Source organism: Mobula hypostoma, chromosome 11 (genome assembly GCF_963921235.1).
Source record: "Mobula hypostoma chromosome 11, sMobHyp1.1, whole genome shotgun sequence".
NCBI lineage: Eukaryota > Metazoa > Chordata > Chondrichthyes > Myliobatiformes > Myliobatidae > Mobula > Mobula hypostoma.
Genome location: NC_086107.1, coordinates 90,897,987 through 90,917,978, shown reverse-complemented (window position 1 = coordinate 90,917,978; position 19,992 = coordinate 90,897,987). Strand labels below are relative to the sequence as shown.

The window sequence follows — 19,992 nt, the reverse complement described above, 5'->3', positions numbered from 1 at the left end:
AGAACGTACAAACTCCTTAGGGGCAGTGGTGGGAATTGAACCCGGGTCGCCTGCACTGTAGTGTTGTGCTAACTGCTATGCTCCTGTGCCACCCTGTATTCTGGTGGCTGGTTAGCTGGTGTTTACCTGAACATGGTCCGAGCATCCAATTATTGTGCAGGGGTGCAGACATAGGCACAGCTGGGGCAGCTCGGTATGGCCGGTATCTGGTTTGCTCGTGTATATCCACAATTACACATGTCAGCATGCAGACTCCTGTATAATCACATTCACACAAATATAAAACAATAAACACAAGCCAGACACAATATACACATGTGTGTGCAAATATAGAAATACATACACACGCAGGTGCATACTTGGCGTATATATACACACACACACACACACACACATCTATCTATACTTTCTCCCTCTACCTCAGGAGTGTGGGGAATAGGTAATCAATCTGAACGCCACAAATTATACCACACATCCCTCACTCCCAGCAGTCCCGTTACGGTTTGATTTGGAACCCTGCACACTGCTGTTCACGGGGACCCGCTGAATCAGTCAGGCAGCAGGTTCTGTACCTCTACAATGCTATTACACATCTATAGCCCGAACCTCACTGAGAGCAAATGAACTAATTTATCAGCTCGCTCATCTTTTTTTTTGCAATGAGAGATCTCCCCAAAACTGTGTAGAGGTACTTCCTGACAGGCTCAGGATCCCAACAAATCACAACCGTTGCTACTTTTAACTGTCGCTAGCCCCAGAGCCTTTACATCAGTGCTACGTGGAAAACAAATCGATCTCCTTGTGTATAATGATGTTAGCCCAGCTGTCAGTGAGACTCATCCCTCTAATTCGTTCTGTAATCTAACCTAGCGCCGCAGAGGTCAGTCACTGTCTCCTTGTAACACAGATAATGCCACGGAAAATGTCAGGCCATGGCAGGTTGAGCCTGCCTTGCTCAGACTATTGCATTTGTATAAAACACATAACCAGTGTGCTAACTGGAAAAAAATTCATGAGGCCAATTTAACCCTCTTACTGAAAAAGGAGAATTTATAGACAGAGAATGAATATCAATCCACGGCCTCCTCTACTGCCACAGTGACTTCCCATTTGACTTCACATTCCCATTTTGACATACCTACCTATAGCTTGTCTACTTCCACCCACTTTAATTCTACTTCCCATTCTCATTCCAACATGTCAATCCATATCCTCTTCTACTGCCACTTTCAGGGTGGAAGAGCAACATCTATTCTGTCTGGGTAGCCTCCAACCTCAGGGCACGAACATCGATTTCTCCAGCTTCTGGTAATTTTCACCCCTGCCCCTTCTCTCTTTTTCCATTCCCCATTTTGGCTCCCCTCTTACCCTTTCTCTTCTCCTCACTTGTCCATCACGTTCCTCTGGTGCCCCACCTTTTTTCCCATGATCTACTCTCCTCTCCTATCAAATTCTTTCTTCTTCAGCCCTTTCCTCTTCTATCTATCACTTCCCAGCACCTTACTTCATCTCTCCCTCACCCACCTTCCCCCTCACCTGGTCTCACCTATCAGCTGCTAGCTTGTGCTCCTTCTTCCCTCCCCCCACCCACCATTGTATTTTGGCTTCTTCCCCTTTCCCTTCCAGGACTCATGAAGGGTCTCATTCTGAAATGCGACGGCATATTCCTGTACATGGATACTGCCTGACCTGCTGAGTTCCTCCAGCATTGTGTGTGTGTTATTCCCAAACAATAACGCGGTATAAGAACTACGAGAAGAAATGGGCCAGACAGATCCTTCTCAATCCTGTCTGACATCTGGACTTTGCTTTCATTCTCCCGCTCCTTTCCCATAATCCTTCACTCCCAGAATCCAAATGTTTACCTCAGCCTTGAAAGTATTCCACACTTTTCTCCACCACCTCATCCCTGCAAATTTCCAGCCAATCCCCGGCCTCCCAATTCCTCCCTGAAGTCTCCGAACATCTTATTGCTTCCATAAATATGCTCTCAGCTTTCTCATTCCAGCGGTGTCCAAAAAAATCTCCTCAGGTTTCCACGTCCTGTGTGTGCGATCGAGGGAATGCAGCTGCCCTCAGTTCCTGCAGATGTTCGACTAAGGAGGCACACTGGTGCAGCTGGTAGCTCTGCTGCCTCTCAGCTCCATTACTGTCCAGCCCCGAGCATACCTTCTCCCTCAACAATTGACATTTCAAAAATGTAATCACTATCCCATCGCTGTTTGTCCTTCTTCCTGTGTTCCTACTGGCTTTTACGTTCCCAATACTTCTCATTACAACCATCAGGGAGGAGGTACAGGAGCCTGGAATCCCATGCTCCATGATTCAGGAACAGCTTCTTCCCTCCACCATCAGATTTCTCAATGGTTCACTAGTTCGCTGTCCCTGTGTTTGTACTATTTATTTATTTTGTAGTTTATAGTAAGATGATATCTTTGCTCTGTTTCGCTGCTACAAATCAACAAACTTCACATTATACAAGGCAGGGATAATAAACCTGATTCTGATACAGAGACCCAGCTCATTCCCAAACTCAGGTGCTGCCCTTCCGGCTCTCTGATTTAATCCTTGTAGCCCAATCATGGGACAATTTACAATGACCAACTAACCTACCAATCGGTAAGCCTTTGGACTGTGGGAGGAAACCAGAGCACCCACGGGAAACCCACACGGTCATGGGGGAGAGGATTACAGGCAGTGGTGAGAATTGAACCCGGGTCGCCTGAACTGTAAGGCATCGTACTAACCACTACGCTACCGTGTGTGGTTGGGTCGTAGAAGCAGGAAAGTTGATGAGAATGCGGGGAGATTGAAATTCCAGACTCTGAATTTGTACGAGGTGCAAATTCCTCATCACTTACTGATGCCCACTGGCCCCTAGCTACTCCACACATTACTTTTTAAATGTCCGTTACACCTGAGGCATCTGCTCCCTGTCCTTTGCAGATGCACACTACTGACTCCCATTCCTGATGAAGGATCTCAGCCCGAAACGTTGACTTTTTATTCCTTTCCATTGATGCTGCCTGACCTGCTGAGTTCCTCCAGGATGTTGTGTGTGGTACACTGATTTCCCCTCACCTGTCATAAAAACAGAAAATTCTGGGAAGATTCAGCAGGTGAAAAAGGGTCTAGGATCTGAAACATTAACTGTTTCTGTTCCACAGATGCCGCCTGACTTGACGAGTGTTTCCAGAATTTTCCATTTTTATTATAGATTTTCAGTTTTTTAATTTGATTTTCAAAGACCCATTTATGCTGACCTTGTTAGCTGGTCAATCTTCTGCCCACACTGAAACACTGCCTCCTACACCACGAGCTTCCAGATCCCACCAGAACCCTTGAAGGGACACCTGATCATTGCCTTCTGGTCTAAGCACAGCCTATCCATTGGCTCTCTTTACCCACAGGTCATAGTATGTCCAACCCTTGAAAACGCTGAAAGTCAGCAATGAGCAAGCTCCAGGTTGGGAAGCAGCAGGAAAACTGCACAAGAAGGAAGAGGTTGCAGGGATCAAAAGAAGTCAAAAGCAATGATTTATTGTGGGATATGGGAATTATTTAAGTAGAGGATAAGCTGGTCAGACCCACAATCTCCAGTTCAGAATAATTAACAGTGATGCCGTTGAAATGAACAAGCAGTTATTGGTAGATATGAGGTGAACCAGAGCTCACACATGGTATCAGTCGTTCAGGCAGCAATAGAGTGAACGTTACATTTTGAGAGTGGTGAATCTATGGAAATCTCTTCCCAAGTCAGGGCTTGTTTGCTGAGGATGTTCAGGACGGAGAGTGGTGGAAATCAAGGGTAGCACAGACACAAGCCATGGAAACGTCCCCCTCCTCCTTTTACTCCTTAAGCTTTTCGCTCTGAACAGGTGGCATTCCTGGATCAGATGCTGTTCTGCGGTTTATTCAAATCTACTTCAGTGTTTCTCACCTGAAGATACTCCTGCTTCATCCTGGCAGGAAGGTGGTTATTTTATGGAAATTATTCTTAAGCTGCTCCTGTGTGACATACTTTCCCTACATCACCCTCTGATGGTCCCTTGGGCTCTCTGGATGTGGGACTGTTCCACTGATGGAGAGGAGAGAGGAGGATTGTGTCACACCCTGGTGAAGGGTCTCAGCCCAAAATCTAGACTGTTTAGAAATACTGCCTGACTTATTGATTGAGATAAAGTGCAAATAGGCCCTTCCAGTCCTTCGAGCCTTACTGCCCAGCATTCCCCCGATTTAATCCTGGCCTAATCCCAGGACAATTATCTATGACCAATTATGATTATGAGGACACACAGTCCCCTTTTATTGTCATTTAGTAATGCATGCATTAAGAAACGATACAATATTTTTCCAGAATGATATCACAAAAACACATGACAAACCAACTTAAAAACTAACAAAAACCACATAATTATAACATATACATCAAAGTTGCTGGTGAACGCAGCAGGCCAGGCAGCATCAATTAATTATAACATATAGTTACAACAGTGCAAGCAATACCGTAATTTGATAAGAACAGACCATGGCACAGTAAAAGTCTCAAAGTCTCTTGAAAGTCCCATCATCTCACGCAGACAGTAAATCTCCAGCGCCGCCAACTTGCTGATGCAGCATCCTGGAAGCATCCGACCACAGTCCGACTCCAAGTCTGTCCGAAAACTCCAAGCCTCCGACCACCTCTTCGACACTGAGCACCGAGCACCATGTCTGCCAAGCGCTTCGACCCCAGCCCCGGCAACAGGCGATAGGCAAAGCCGAGGATTTGGGGCCTTCGTCTCCGGAGATTCTCGATCGCACAGTAGCAGTGGCAGCGAAGCAGGCATTTCAGAAGTGACTCCAGATGTTCCTCTGCGCTTCTCACGGCTGTCTCCATCAAATCCAGATTGTGCACGGCCTCCTAGTTACACATAATTGATATTCATTCAGAACGGCTGCGCGCGCAACATCGCGCCACCATCTTCGCCTCCCTCCTTAACCTACTAACTCCCTCATTAACCTACTAACCAGTATGTCTTTCGACTGTGGGAGGAAACTAGAGCAGCCTGAGAAAACCTATGCGTCAACGGGGAAAATGTATGAACTCCTTACAGGCAGCAGTGGGAATTGAACCTGGGTCATCCGTACTGTAAAGTGTTGTGCTAACCACAATGCAACTGTGCCTCTCCAGTTCTACCGGCATTTTGTGTGTGTTGCTCAAGATTCCCAGCATCTACAGAATCTCTTTTGGGTGTGATCATGTCGTGTTGTAAGATTTACAGAGAAGGCCAGTCCCAGCGGTTCAATGCTGAATACACAATACCATTCATATTGAAGGAGAATTGCTCAAAGAGAGTGGACACAGTCAGAAATGGCAGACAAGCTTTTGATTAATTTAGAACAGAGGTTCCCAAACTTTTTTATGCCACGGACCCCAGGTTGGGAATCCCTGATTTAGAGATTTTCGGGGCATCACCAGGGAGCAGGGCAAATCTTTCCCTCTCTCACTGTCCCCCTCTCATCACTAAACTTCAATAAGGGGTACAAGTACAATGTGGACACATCAGGAGAAAGATGGGGAACCAGATCTGGGTTCTCATGGAGGCAGGTCCCAAAATATATCGATCCTTTCTCGATTGAGAAATTGATTCCAAGCAATAAAAGAGTTACTATTCAGTGCAAGTATCCAACGAGGGCCATCAACACGGAACTCGAGCACCTCCACTCCGTCTGCCAAAACAGACAGGATCTCCCAGTAGCCACCCACTTCAACTCTGCTTCCCACTCCCATTCAGATATGTCCATACATGACCTCCTCTACTGCCATGATGAGGCTAAACTCAGTTGGAGGAGCAACACCTCATATACCATCTAGGTAGTCTCCAGCCCCTTGGTATGAACATAGAATTCTCCAACTTCTGGTAATTCCCTCCCCCTCCCTTCCCCTATCCCTATGTCACTGTGCCCCCTCCCCCAGCTGCCTACCACCTCCCTCTTGGTTCCGCCTCCTTCTACCACCCATTGTGTTTTCCCCTATTCTTTCTTCACCTTTCCTGCCTATCACCTCCCTGCCTCCCTTCCCCCAACCCTTTATCTTTCCCCTTACTGGTTTTTCACCTGGAACCTACCAGCCTTCTCCTTCCCACCCTCCCCCCTCCTTCTTTATAGGGCCTCTGCCCCTTCCCCCTACAGTCCTGACGAAGGGTTCCGGCCCAAAACGTCGACCGATCTTTTCCACGGATGCTGCCCGACCTGCTGAGTTCCTCTGAGTAACACAGAACTAGAGGGTGTGAGCAGCAAATTAACAAGCAGTGGACAAAGATGGCGATTTCAGAAGATGCCTTTGTCGTGCACTGAGGAACAGAGCTCTCCAATTAAAACTGTGTCTGCTTTGCTTAACAGGATTAAAGAGAGCCAGATTAATAAGTAGTGAGAAGCAAGATGTAAGGTGATAAAGATAAGTACAAATAGATAATCAAAAGCTATGCAGAACAGATGGCTTCTCTGTTGTTGAAACATTAGAAATGTCAGGCCAAACAGGCAGCCAGTGACGAATGAAGAATGTCAGTGGTAATAGGAGAAGAATATTCAGGATTTTGCGCAACTTAATTATAAGTAACCCTTATTTTACAGGTATAAAGCTCTACACTTAAGACAATTCTAATCAAATTTCATCAACTGAGACAAGAAAAAGTCTTTGACTCTTCCACTGACCAGCGTTCCAATCAACAGCTCGGCCAAGCACTTGGAAAATTGCCAGAGTAATTGGCAGCACGAAGTTCAAACCATCCAGGAAGGGAACTGTTACTTGCTAGGGCTCTGGAACATGGGCAGCGATGGAATATCGATACCTCCACAAACTGGTACAGACCCGTACCATCTGTGCCAATACAAACCGGTACAGACCCGTAACATCTGTGCCAGTACTAACTGGTAGAGACTCGTCCCCTCCATGCCAATACAAACTGGTAGATACCCCTGCCCTCTGTACCAATACAAACTGGTAAAGACCCATACCATCTGTACCAAAAAGAACTGGTAAAGACCCATACCATCTGTGCCAATACAAACTGGTAAAGACCTGTCCCCTCTGTACCAATGCAAACTGGTACAGATGCCACCTTCTGTGCCGATACAAACTGGTAGAGATCCGTACCATCTGTACCAATACAAACTGGTAAAGACCCATACCATCCGTAACAACACAAACTGATAAAGACCCCTGCCCTCTATGCCAATACAAACTGGTAAAGACCAGTACCATCTGTACCAATACAAACTGGTAAAGACCCATACCATCTGTAACAATACAAACTGATAAAGACCCCTGCCCTCTATGCCAATACAAACTGGTAAAGACCAGTACCATCTGTACCAATACAAACTGGTAAAGACCCAAACCATTCGTACCAATACAAACTGATAAAGACCCCTGCCCTCTATGCCAATACAAACGGTAAAGACCCGTACCATCTGTACCAATACAAACTGGTGCAGACCCCTGCCCTCTGTGCCAATAAAACTGGCAAAGGCTCATACCCTCCATACCAAAAGGATCATTGCATATCTCTGCCCTCCTGACTGCTGTACACTCAGTGTTGGGAACCTGGGTCTGGGATTTCTGTCGGGTGACAGCCGCAGCGTTGGTGATTGATCAGAGTGGGGTGATGAGAGGAACAACAGGGGTAGGGGTTTGTCAGGCAGTCCCCAGCTCACACTCACTGTAGTCCTGAACCTCACGACTCTGTGCTGAGTGGCCACATTGCCAACAATGGAGCAGACAAAGACCATTCAGCCCCATCGAGTCTGTTCCACCAATCCAGCATGGCTGATTTTTAAAATACCTCTCTTAACCCCATTCACCTGCCTTCTCCCTGTAGCCTTTGTCACCCTTACTAATCACAACAAGCTCTAGAATAGCGACCTAACACTTGGTTAGAGGTAGATTTTAGCATTGCCTTAAATGATGGACAAGCTTATAGGGGAGCTGTGGGGGGGTATTTGTGTAAAATTCAGATTAATAGAGTTACTTACCATGTTTTTAAGCTGCATACACACACACACACACACACACACACAACCAATACCTTGTTAGTTACATAAGGCTCACATTTCCTCAAGTTGAACACCTTAAGCTGCTCCAGAAACATTTTTTTTAGTCTTCTTCATTGTGTTCAACCAAGAGCTCTTGTCCTGACCCAGTCAAACAACAGCATTCTCACACGGGGACCATTCCTGGCTACGGCAGGGGCTTGCTTCATGTCCCTGACACAGCAGTGGGTGGTAGGGGCCCACTGGGGCCATGCCTGTGAGTGTGCCGACTGAAGCACCATGAACCCTGGAACAAATCAGTGGAGAGCAGATACCCATGTGTATCACAGTGGGCACATGCCAACTTGGGCTGATACAATGTGTATCAGTGATTGGCACAGAATCACTGATACACAGCAGCTGGCATTAACCCACTGAACCCCACAACTCTCAGGTTCCTGTACTGGCTTGGGTAACTTCACTCACCTCAACACTGAACTGATTCCACAACCTATGGATTCACTTTCAAGTTCTCAACCACTCGCTCTCGGTATTAGTTACTTGCTTTTTATTTGCAAAATATGTCTTCTTTTGCACATTGGTTTTTTGTTAGTCATTCTTTATGTACAGCTTTTCATAAATGTTATTTTCTTTTTCCAGAAAATGCTTAAAAGAAATTGAATCTCAGGGAACTATAAGGTAATATGTACTCAGTGGCCACTGTATCATTAATATAAATATCAAATCAGCCAATCATGTGGCAGCAACTCGATGCATTAAAACATGCAGACATGGTCAAGGGGTTCAGTTGTTGTTCAGACCAAACATCAGAATGGGGAAGAAATATGATCTCAGTGACTTGGATCATGGAATGTTTGTTGGTGCCAGACAGGGTGGTTTGAGTATCTCAGAAACTGCTGATCTAATGGGATTTTCACGCACAACAGTCTCTAGAGCTTACAGAGATGGGTGCAAAAATCAGTAAAGCATCCAGTGAGCGACTGCTCTGTGGACAAAAATGCCTTGCGAGAGGTCACAGGGGAATGGCTAGACTAGTTCAAGCTGGCAGGAAAGTGACAGTAAATCAAATAACCATGTGTAGGAGATCCTTAATAAAGTGGCCACTGAGAGTACATACTTTGAACTTTGACTTTGAATATAGAACAATCCCATCAATCCCCTTGCCTTTCTCCATTGATTATGTGCCTGTTGAAATTCCTGACTGATATTTATTTCTACACCCTCGCTGGTAGGGATCCAGGGTTACCTCTTTCTTCACATCCCCACAGCATTTATCACTTTCAAACTGTGTGCCCTGATCCCCAGACTATTCACTTCCTTCTATTACCACACACAAAATGCTGGAGGAACTCAGCAGGACAGGCAGCATCTGTGGAGGGGAATGAACAGGTGATGTTTTGGGCTGAGACCCTTCATTGGGACTGGAAAGGAAGGGGGCAGAGGCCAAGATGAGAAGGTGGGGGTGAGGGGGTGGAGTACAAGTTGGCATGTGATAGGTGAAACCAGGTGAGGGGAAAGCTGGGTGGATGGTGGAGGGGGTGGGGGATGAAGTGAAAAGCTGGCAGGTGATAGGTGAGACCAGGTGAGGGGGTGGGAGAAGAGTGAGAAGCTGGGAGGTGATAGGTGGAAGTGGTAAAGGACTGAAGAAGAAGGGATCTGATTGGAGAAGGGACTATGGAAGAAAGGGAAGGTGAAAAGGCAACCCTTCTATTCACCCTCTCTAAACACGTCATGATACAAATGAGAGGCAAACTCAGACACTTTGTTCACAGGTTGGCAATCTCACACAAAGGGCAGACCCGATTATTGCCGCAATTAACTCCATGTGTGGAAAGAAGGTTATTTAATGTTATTATTACTTAATCCCCGGTAAGCAAATAATAACATCTGTGTTTGAATGTGCATTTAACACAGTAAAACTCTGCACAGCTGTGCAACCAAGCTCGTCTGGACCACTTCAGAAATTACAACGAATGATCAAAAGCTGAGTCAAAGTTATAGATAAGATGGGGTGGATGGGGGGGGGGTAGTTATTGGGTTTAAGGAGGGGATTTGGGGGACTTCAGAAGTCTGAAATCAGAGGAGCTCAAAGATTTGTAGCATTATAGCTAGAGGATGCTACTGATAATGGGAGGTGTAAAGTTGTAATTGTTTGGGTTGAAGCCTTTACAGATCAGTAAGACCAGGGTGACAGATGAAGGGAGCTTGTCAGGGCACAACAGCAGGGTTTTGGATGGACTCGAGACCTTTGACAGCGCTGGATTGTTGGGTGGGAGACTTGTTTGATCACTGTAGCAGCAGAAACGAAGCTATTTAACATGCCAGTCCTCGGTAAGTAAAGCAAGCATCCTGACATTTATACAACCCCAAGCATCAGGTCACGGTGTTGTACAGGAACACAATCAGGATAACGTTGTCACTGCGCCACGTAATGGGGGGAAGGAGGGTGGGAAACTTTCACGCAGTCCCATCGACGGGCTGGAAGTGCACCGTGCAGACGAAGTGATATTTGACAAAATGTTTTCTCACTTATTCTTGGCAAAAACAAGCTCCTTTCTGTTGTGAAATGTACAATTGCACTCCCCACCCTCTGAAACATGTTCGCCATCTGCCGCTCATTTCTTGTCACATCTGCCCCCCCCCCCGCCCCAACGCAGGTCCGATCATCTGCCTTTGTTTGTCGCTCGGTGATGCACCAGGCTAATGCAGGGGTGGTGCTTGTCTGCTATTCTCATTCTGACAGCCCCAGAACATCCCCAAAGGAATTGGACGTGTTCTCCCTCAAGCGGGGGCTTACCAAAGCTCATCTGACACTGATGTGGTGCGCTCATGCTCAGCGGGCGAGCTTAATAACAGGCTTTGAATCCACCCACATGGCTGTGGGTTGGCTGTTCAGACATCACCATGGTGACAAGGTGGGGAGAGGTTGACGGCTGTAGAACAATGGAACTTGGCTGACCTTCCACCTCACCCTCGGACTGATTCCGACCAGAGGGGATTCTCATCTGGAAGAATTGCATTTCCTAGAGTTAATTGATCCCCACAGTGATTTAGAAATCGGGAGCTAATGCCAAACGTACCTTTTCTTTAATAATAGAGGCAGATTTCTTCCACGACCTAACGTGAGTCAGCTGCAATGTGCTTGAGACAGGAAATTACTTTATTCTGCTGTGACCTTTAGTTTAGTGGATAATTTTTCTACCATAAATGTTAGTGCTTGCAGAGGTAGAGCATAATGCCCCAGGTATGCAGTCACTGCTGCACCATGAGGCTTGGTTGGAGATGACCGGCCTGTTGCCTCAGTCCATCTGCTAGTTCAGATACCGAGATATGGAAGTCACCACCCGTTCTCACAGACACAGACATGTCCGACTGTGCATTTAGAGCTGCCTTTGCTCTCTTGACTAAGCTGTCTCCTGTGATTATTTTTTTTACACATATGGCAGCCAGGTACTCTCCACCCACAACTTCCGCTCCCAAACTCCAACGCTTCCGATTGCCCAGGAGAACGCAGAGCAGAATTTCTCCCCTCACTTGTCTAGAGCTCAGATGCCTCGTGCAGTACCTCGGTGATGACCAACACACCCAGGATCCTCATTTCTCCCTCCAGGATTCCATCGCTATGCTGCAGCCTCTGAAAAAGCTCTGCCTGAATTCCTTCCATCTGCCCATCTAATTCTGTCTTCTCAACACCCTTCTTCCCTCCTCCACAGGATATAGTACATAGAACTGTACAGCACAGGACAGGCCCTTTGAACCATGATATCGTGACAACCTTTCAACCTACCCTAATATCAATCTAACCCCTTGCTCATACATTGCCCTCCATTTTTCTATCATCCATGTGCCTATCTAAGAGTCTCTTGAAGGTCTACAATGTACCTGCCTCTACCACCACCCCTGGCAGTGTGTTCCACATACTCACCACTCTCTCTGTAAAAAGCCTACCTCTGACATCTCTTCTATACTTTCCTCCACCTATAATTTTCTTGAATTAGCTATTTCCAGCCTGGGAAAAAGTTTCTGGTTGTCCACTCAATCTATGCTTTTTATCTTCTTGTAAATCTCTATCAAGTCACCTCTCATTCACTTTTGCTTCCAAAGAGAAAAGCCTGAGCTTGCTCAACCTATCCCCATAAGACATGTCCTCAAATTCAGGCAACATCCTAGTAACACACACAAAATGCTGGTGGAACGCAGCAGGCCAGGCAGCATCTATAGGAAGAAGCACAGTCGACGTTTCAGGCCGAGACCCTTCGTCCTGCTTGAATTTCCAGCATTTGCAGATTTCCTCGTGTTTGTGTTTTTAAACATCCTAGTAAATAGGATTTGGAATTTGTATATGGATTTGATAGGGTACCCTATGCAAAGGTTATTAAGAAAGTAGGGAGGCATGGGATCCAAGGGGGCATTGCTTTGTGGATCCAGAACTGGCTTGCCCACAGAAGGCAAACAGTGGTTGCAGACAGGTCATATTCTCTATGGAGGTCGGTGACCAGTGGTGTGCCTCAGGGATTTGTTCTGGGATTCCTACTCTTTGTGATTTTTATAAATGACCTGTATAAGGAAGTGGAGGGATGGGTTAGTAAATTTGCTGATGACACAAAGGTTGGGGGTGTTGTGGATAGTGTGAAGGGCTGTCAAAGGTTACAATGGGACATTGATAGGATGCAAAATTGGGCTGAAAAGTGGCAGATGGAGTTCAATCCAGATAAGTGTGAGGTGGTTCATTTTGGTAGGTCAAATATGATGGCAGAATATAGCATTAATGGTAAGACTATTGGCAGTGTAGAGGATCAGTGGGATCTTGGGGTCTGAATCCATAGGACACTCAAAGCTGCTGCGCGGGTTGACTCTGTGGTTAAGAGGGCATACAGTGCATTGGCTTTCAACAATCATGGAATTGAGATGAATAGCCGAGAGGTAATGTTGCAGCTATATAGGACCCTGGTCAGACCCCACTTGGAGTACTGTGCTCAATTTTGGTCGCCTCACTACAGGAAGGACGTGGAAACCATAGAAAGGGTGCAAAGGAGATTTACAAGGGTCTTGCCTGGATTGGGGAGCATGCCTTATGAGAACAGGTTGAGTGAACTCAGCCTTTTCTCCTTGGAGCAACAGAGGATGAGAAGTGACTTGATAGAGGTGTACAAGATAATGAGAGGCATTGATCAGTGGATAGTCAGAGGCTCTTTCCCAGGGCTGAAATGGCTAGCACAAGAAGGCATAGTTTTAAGGTGCTTGGAAGTAGGTACAGAGGAGATGTCAGGGGTAAGTTTTATTTATGCAGAGAGTGGTGAGCGCGTGGAATGGGCTGCTGGCGGCGGCGGTGGAAGCGGAAATGATAGGGTCTTTTAAGAGACTCCTGGATGGGTATATGGAGCTTAGAAAAATAGAAGGCTATGGGTAAAGCCTAGGTAGTTCTAAGGTAAGGACATGTTCGGCACAGCTTTGTGGGCCAAAGGGCCTGTATTGTGCTGTATGTTTTCTATGTTTCTATGTTCTAAATCTCCTCTGCATCCTCTCTAAAGCTTCCACATCCTTCCCATAATGAGGTGACTAGCCCCAAACACAATATTCCAAGTGTGGTCTAACCATGGTTTTATAGAGCTACAACATTACCTCAATCCCTCAACTAATGAAGGCCAGCGCACCATACACCTTCTTAACAACCCAATCAACTTGCGCAACAACTTTGAAAGATCCATGGATGTATACCCCAAGATCCCTCTGTTCCTCCACACTGTTCGGAATCCTACCATTTACCCTGTATTCTGCCTTCAAATTCAGTCTTCCAAAGTGAATCCAGATTTTTCTGAAGTGGATCTGGACCAGCTGGAAAAATAGGCTGAAAAATGATAGATGGAATTGAATGCAGACGAGCATGAGGTGTTACACTTTGGGATGGTAAAGGTGGCTGGGCACAGAGGAGTGTGGTAGAACAAAGGGATCTGGGAATACAAATCCATATTTCCTTGAAAGTGACACCTCAGCTTGATAGGGTCATAAAGAAAGCTTTTGGCATATTGGCCTTCATCAATCAAAGTACTGAGTATGGGAGTTGCGATGTTAGGTTGAAGTTGGTGAAGCCGAATTTGGAGTATGTATACACTTCTGTTCACCTACCTACAGCAAAGATGTCAATAAGATTGAAAGAAAGGATGCTGAGGAAACTTACAAGGATGTTGCTGGAACTTGAGGTCCCATGTTATAGGGAAAGATTGAATATATTGGGACTTTTTTTCCCCTTGAACAAAGGAGAATGAGGGGAGATTTGATAGAGGTACACAAAAATAGAGGTAGGGTTAATGCAAGCAGGCTTTTCTCACTGAGATTGGGTGAGCCTAGAATTGGGGGTCATGGGTTAAGGGTGAAAGGTGAAATATATAAGGGAACCTAGGGGGATCTTCTTCACCCAGATGGTGGTGCAAGTATGGAACAAGCCACCAGCAGAAGAAGGTGGGTGTGGGTTCGACTGCAACATTTAAGAGAAGTTTGGATAAGTACATGGATGGGAGGGGTATGGTCCAGGTGTGGGTCAATGGGATTAGGTGGAATAATAGTTTGACATGGACTTGATGGGCTGAAGGGCCTGTTTCTGAGCTGTAGTTCTCTATGATTCTACAGCTCCGTTAGCAAAAACATTCTCCCGACCTCCACCCTATCAATTGTCCCTCAGATAATTGTATGGAATCTCTCAACCTTCTAAATCCCCATAAGCTTGCCCAAATGCTCAATCATTCTTTCTGCTTAGAATCAATCAACTGAGCCTTCCCAGTACTGCCTTCAAGCCAAGTATACCCCACTCACCTGAAGAGAGCAAAACTGCACTCAGTATTGCAGGTGTGGTCAAACAGCCCAGCACTATTGCAGGGAAACATCTCTATTTGTGTAGTGAATCTCTCCCTTTTCCAGAGCTAAGAGCCACAAAATATCAGCACTGTGCTATGAAGGGATCATTACTCTGTCCTCAACACTTTGTCTATTTACAAAAAGGGGAGGGACTTCACCAAGGAATAAAAAGATTTCCTCTGTCAGAAGTTGTTTACAAGAGAAACCTGAGAAACCCTTCTCCAGGGGCACAATCTACACTCCAATGGATGCAAGCAACAACAACAACACAATAGATTATCATGGAACACTGCTGAAGGATCTGACAGGAGTGTAATCAGGCAGAAGACGATGCTAGTTTCCGGGAACCATGTTCTCGGGAACAAGTTAAGGGGAGGTGTTGAAGGAGCTTGGGCAGGGAAATCCGGACATGAGGCACTTGGCAACGGGTCATGACCAGCAGTGGTGCTGCGATTGAAACTGGAGAAAAAACACAGAGAACGGGAGGTGCCTTTCCTTCAAGCAGCTGATTCCCAAACCTCCCAGCATGTTTATTCCTGGTGATATTCTCAGTTCTCTTTCCTCCCAAGCCACTGAAATGAATTCTTGCTCCAATAGATTCTGACACTCAGCAGTAGAGTGAGACTAGAACTGGGGGTCATGGGTTAAGGGTGAAAGGTGAAATATTTAAGGACATCGCAGGTGAGGAGGATCTTCACTCAGAGGGTGGAGAGAGTGTGGAACGAGTTGCCAGCAGAACTGATGGTCGCGGGTCTGATTTCAGCATTTCGGAGAAGTTTGGATAAGTAAATGGATGGGAGGGGAATGGATGAATATGGTCCAGGTGCCAGCCAATGGGACTAGGAAGAATAGCAGTCTGCCATGGACTAGATGGGCTGAATGTCCTGTTTCATTGCTATAGTGCTTTATGGCTATGAACAGGGAGTTCTGCATGGAGACAGGCTAACCCCTATTGATATCAATGGATCTGGGGTTGACAGGGTAAACAGCTTCGAGTTCCTTGGCATCCACATTACCGAGGTCCTCACGTGATCTATACACACCAGCTGTGTGGCGAAAAAGGCACAACAGCGCTTTTTTCACCTCAGACAGTTGAGGAAGTTTTAGTATGGGCCCCCAAATCCTAAGAACTTTCTACAGGGACACACTTGAGAGCATCCTGACTGGCTGCCTCACTGCCTGGTAGGGGAACTGTACCCCCCTTAATCGCAGGACTCTGCAGAGAGTGGTGCAGACAGCCCAGCGCATCTGTAGTTGTGAACTTCCCATGCTTCATGACAAGGACAGGTGTGTAAAAAGGGCCTGTAGCATCGCTGGCGACTCAAGCCATCCCAACCACAATCTATTCCAGCTGCTACCATCCGGGAAGCGGTACTGCAGCATAAAAGCCAGGATCAACAGGCTCCGGGACAGCTTCTTCCACCCGACCATCAGACTGATAAACTCACGCTGACTTGAGTGTACTCTATATTACATTGACTGTTCTATTTATTATAAATTACTATGATTGCACATTGCACATTTAGATGGAGATGTAACATAAAGATTTTTACTCCCCGTTTGTGAAGGATGTAAGAAATAAAGTCAATTCAATTCCAGTTACAATCCAGATCCAATAGGAACATTCTCTGATCTGCACAGGGCTTTCTGTGTTGTTACACATCCCGGTGCATTATACAGCATCTTAAAGAACAAAGATTATTGTTGTTATCAGGGACATTGACGGACAGTTTTCCCGTCTTTCTGAAGAACTGCTTCAATGACCTGTGGAGAGGTTGGAGATCGTTCAGCCAGAGCTCACTGCGGAAGGGCTGAACCTTCCGGAGGTCTCAGCCCGCTGATGGTCAGGTGCGACCGTCACGGCCCCATTCTCATCCCACTTCTAGCCCCAAATGTGGCACAGTGGTGAGACCCAGTGCTGGGAGTTCCCAGTGTTACCCTGCTCACACGTGTTACACCAGATTGGATCTTCTGAGCTGAGTGGGAAATGTCTGCCTGTGATTGAGGGAGCACAGCGACGGACAGAATTAAACACAAACATATTTTATATCACCTTTCACAGAACAGAGTCAAGTAAATTTATTATCAAAGTACAGATAAGTTATCATATATGAACCTCAGGTTTATTTTCTTGCAGGTATACTCAGTAAATCCATAATAGAATAATAACCATAACAGTATCAGTGAAAGACTACACCAACTTGGGCATTCAACCAGTGAGCAAAAGACAACAAACTATGCAAATACAAAGAAATAATAATAATATATAAATAAGCAATAAATATCGAGAACATGAGATGAAGAGTACTTGAAATTGAGTCCTTTGATTGTGGGAGCATTTCAATGATAGGGCAAGTGAAGTTGAGTGAAGTTAGCCCTTTGATTTAAGAACCTGATAGTTGAGGGGTAGTAACTGCTCCTGAACCTGGTGGTGTAAGTCCTGAGGCTCCTGGACCTTCTTCCTGATGGTAGCATTGATAAGAGAGCATGACCTGGGTGGTGGGGGTCCCTGATGATGGATGCTGCTTTCCTGCAACAGCGTTTCATGTAGATGTGCTCAGTGGTGGGGAGGGCTTTACCTGTGTTGGTCTGGGCCATACCCACTACTTTTACAATTTATTTACAAGGCTGTGCTTTATTAAATAATGATTTTATGCTTAATTTTTATTGTTAATTATAAACAAGTTCCTTAATGCTGTCATAGCCGGGGTGTGTGGATAAACTCCCACTACCTTTTAAATGCTCCCAATGACGTGCATCTCAAATAACATCTGACAACCAAGTCCAGCTCCTGGCCTTCACATGGGGCTGAGCTACTAAGCCTTACGGAACCGTTTCTACTGACAGGAGGAGTGGAAAGGTGGGTTACTGGCATCTTAAAACCACTCGCTTCGGGCAAATGGGGCTTGTCAGCCATGATTGGCAGCTCATCTAGGAGAAGGAAAACTCTGATCTCAAACTTATGCTGCCTTGTAGCTATACTCACTCATGGGAAGGCTTTGGGAGTAAATCCCAAGGGAAAAATCTGGAGAGGCAGTTCTACGTTGAGTTCAATGCTGATTGGCAATTCTTGCGATGTCACTTGTGCCAGACTGTATTGGTCTCTGCATTAGGTTCCTTTAGATTCATCAGATGTGTGGAGAGGGGGAGCCTGCTACATGGGCATCAGCTTGCTCTCCATATCGTACTGCCTGGCTTGGGTACTGCCTTGTGCATCACATACACAACTGGGACGCAACATCCATGTTCCAACCCGACCAAAGGCGAGGCCTCAAATTATCAACACAAGAAATTCTGCTTATGCTGGAAATCCAGAATGCCACACATAAAATGCTGGTGGAATTCAGGAGGTCATGCAGTCAGCAGTTGATATTTCAGGGTGAGACCCTTCATCAGGACTGGAAAGGAAGGGGGAAGAAGCCAAATGTTAATTATGTCAATTGTAACAGCTGTCAGAGGTATTTACAGACCATTACTGGCAGCGTTGAGATATCTGGGCACTGCTCCAGCTTTGATTCAGTCAGGGTGTCCAAGGATACAGCCTTTGTGAAGCATTGCCTGAAGCATGACCACCAGTGAGAGCTACATCACAATCAGGTACGTACATGGGCTGGGAGCACTGGTGGGGGAACACATTCAGCATGAGCCCATCCTACACTTGGATCATCCAAAAGGTCGTCTTATGCACATTGCTTGATTGTCAATTTTTGTTTATGTGTAATTTTTCATAAATTCTATTCTATTTCTTAATTTTCCTGTAAATGCTTGCAAGGAGATGAATCTCAAGGTAACATACATGTTCTTTGATAGGTGGACTTCCAAGAACCTACCACCACGGCCTGGTCCTAACACCACTGAGGTTCATTCTTAATGCCATCAGCTACCACGAAAGATCAATCAGTCCCTTGTTTAAAACATACAGGTTTACAGGTATACTTCCATTGAGGGGAAAACTCCAATCACTTAATTACATTTTCAAAATCTATTTAGTTTTGCGTCAAAGAAACCGATGTTTCAGTGCCTCTATACGTCTGTACGAAGTTAGAAGAGGCATAATCTAGAAATAACCCATTAGAGCCTGTATATTTCGTTAACGACTTGATCTCTGGATAGGAGATCTACTTCCTCCTGGCCATTTCCTTTCCTCCATGATTAAATAAGAACATCAGACCAAGGGCAGACCAATAGATGTCAAACCAATTACACTCTCCCCATTTCCTCTGCCACCCTCCCTCCTCATCTTTCACAATTATTTCTCCATCAAGGGGGTACATAACAAAATCCTTTCTCCAGGGAAGTCCAGCATCACTGCAGGACTTGTATGCGTCCAGGACAAAATCATTGTGGACACCACCTACCTTGCAAAATGCCCTTTCCAAAAGCTCCCTTCTGGAAAGCGCTATGGGGTTATTAATACAAAAAAAAATCACTCAATCTTAAAAGTTTCTTCCCCAAAGCAGTTAATCTGATCAACCATTCTAGCTAGACCTCTCCCTACCCCACTCTATCTATTATCTCAGTCACTGCAATGTAAAATCTTCAAACCACTTTTTATAATGCTGATTACATTGTAAATACATGTTGGTATTTATGCATTTATTTGCATTTTATTCCATATCTGTACTTTAGCCACTTATTTTTATAATTCTTTATTCTTTCCTGAATTCCGATTGAAGATAATACTTGCTCTAGCTAATGAAGACTGCATCTCTCCTTTCATTCATACATTGTGACATCCCAGTGTTCAGTGGAAGCTTTGACTTGTTTGAAAATAATTGCGAGGGGCCTGATTAATGCTCTAAATTATTTCCTGTTTACATTACCATGCCTCCAACAATTAAAAAAAAAATTAGCTCATAAATTAAATCTCAAAGGTTTTCCATTATCCCTAGCCCATTCCCAGGTAAAGACATCTTGATCTATAAGTTTTAGGAACAATTACAGCCCTATCTCTATTTATTCCTCATAATTGTTCAACATTGCTTTTTTTCAGTTGCATATTGCACCCTGACCAACACACCACAGCAAATCCCTAATGCAAGTACCGTAAATATATATGGTGAATAAAGTTGATCCTTCATTCTGGAAGGGTGGGCTTGGGATTTA

The 19,992-nt window shown here is 45.4% G+C and overlaps 2 protein-coding genes across 6 annotated transcripts in view; one reads left to right on the top strand and one right to left on the bottom strand.

Moving 5' to 3' along the window:
• Positions 1 to 19,992, top strand: part of LOC134353936 (uncharacterized) — a 431,517-nt gene that overhangs the window by 206,868 nt on the left and 204,657 nt on the right. Inside the window, exon 7 of one of the 3 annotated variants that reach the window (XM_063062505.1) lies at positions 6,616 to 7,992. The exons of the other annotated variants lie outside the window; for them this stretch is intronic. Coding sequence (XP_062918575.1) covers positions 6,616 to 6,646 — 31 coding nt within the window. The 3' untranslated portion in view covers positions 6,647 to 7,992. Of the gene's footprint in view, positions 1 to 6,615; positions 7,993 to 19,992 lie in introns of those variants that run through there. 3 annotated transcript variants of the gene reach the window in all.
• LOC134353935 (synaptotagmin-1-like) overlaps positions 1 to 19,992 on the bottom strand; it is a 142,918-nt gene that overhangs the window by 106,041 nt on the left and 16,885 nt on the right. The window lies entirely within an intron of this gene.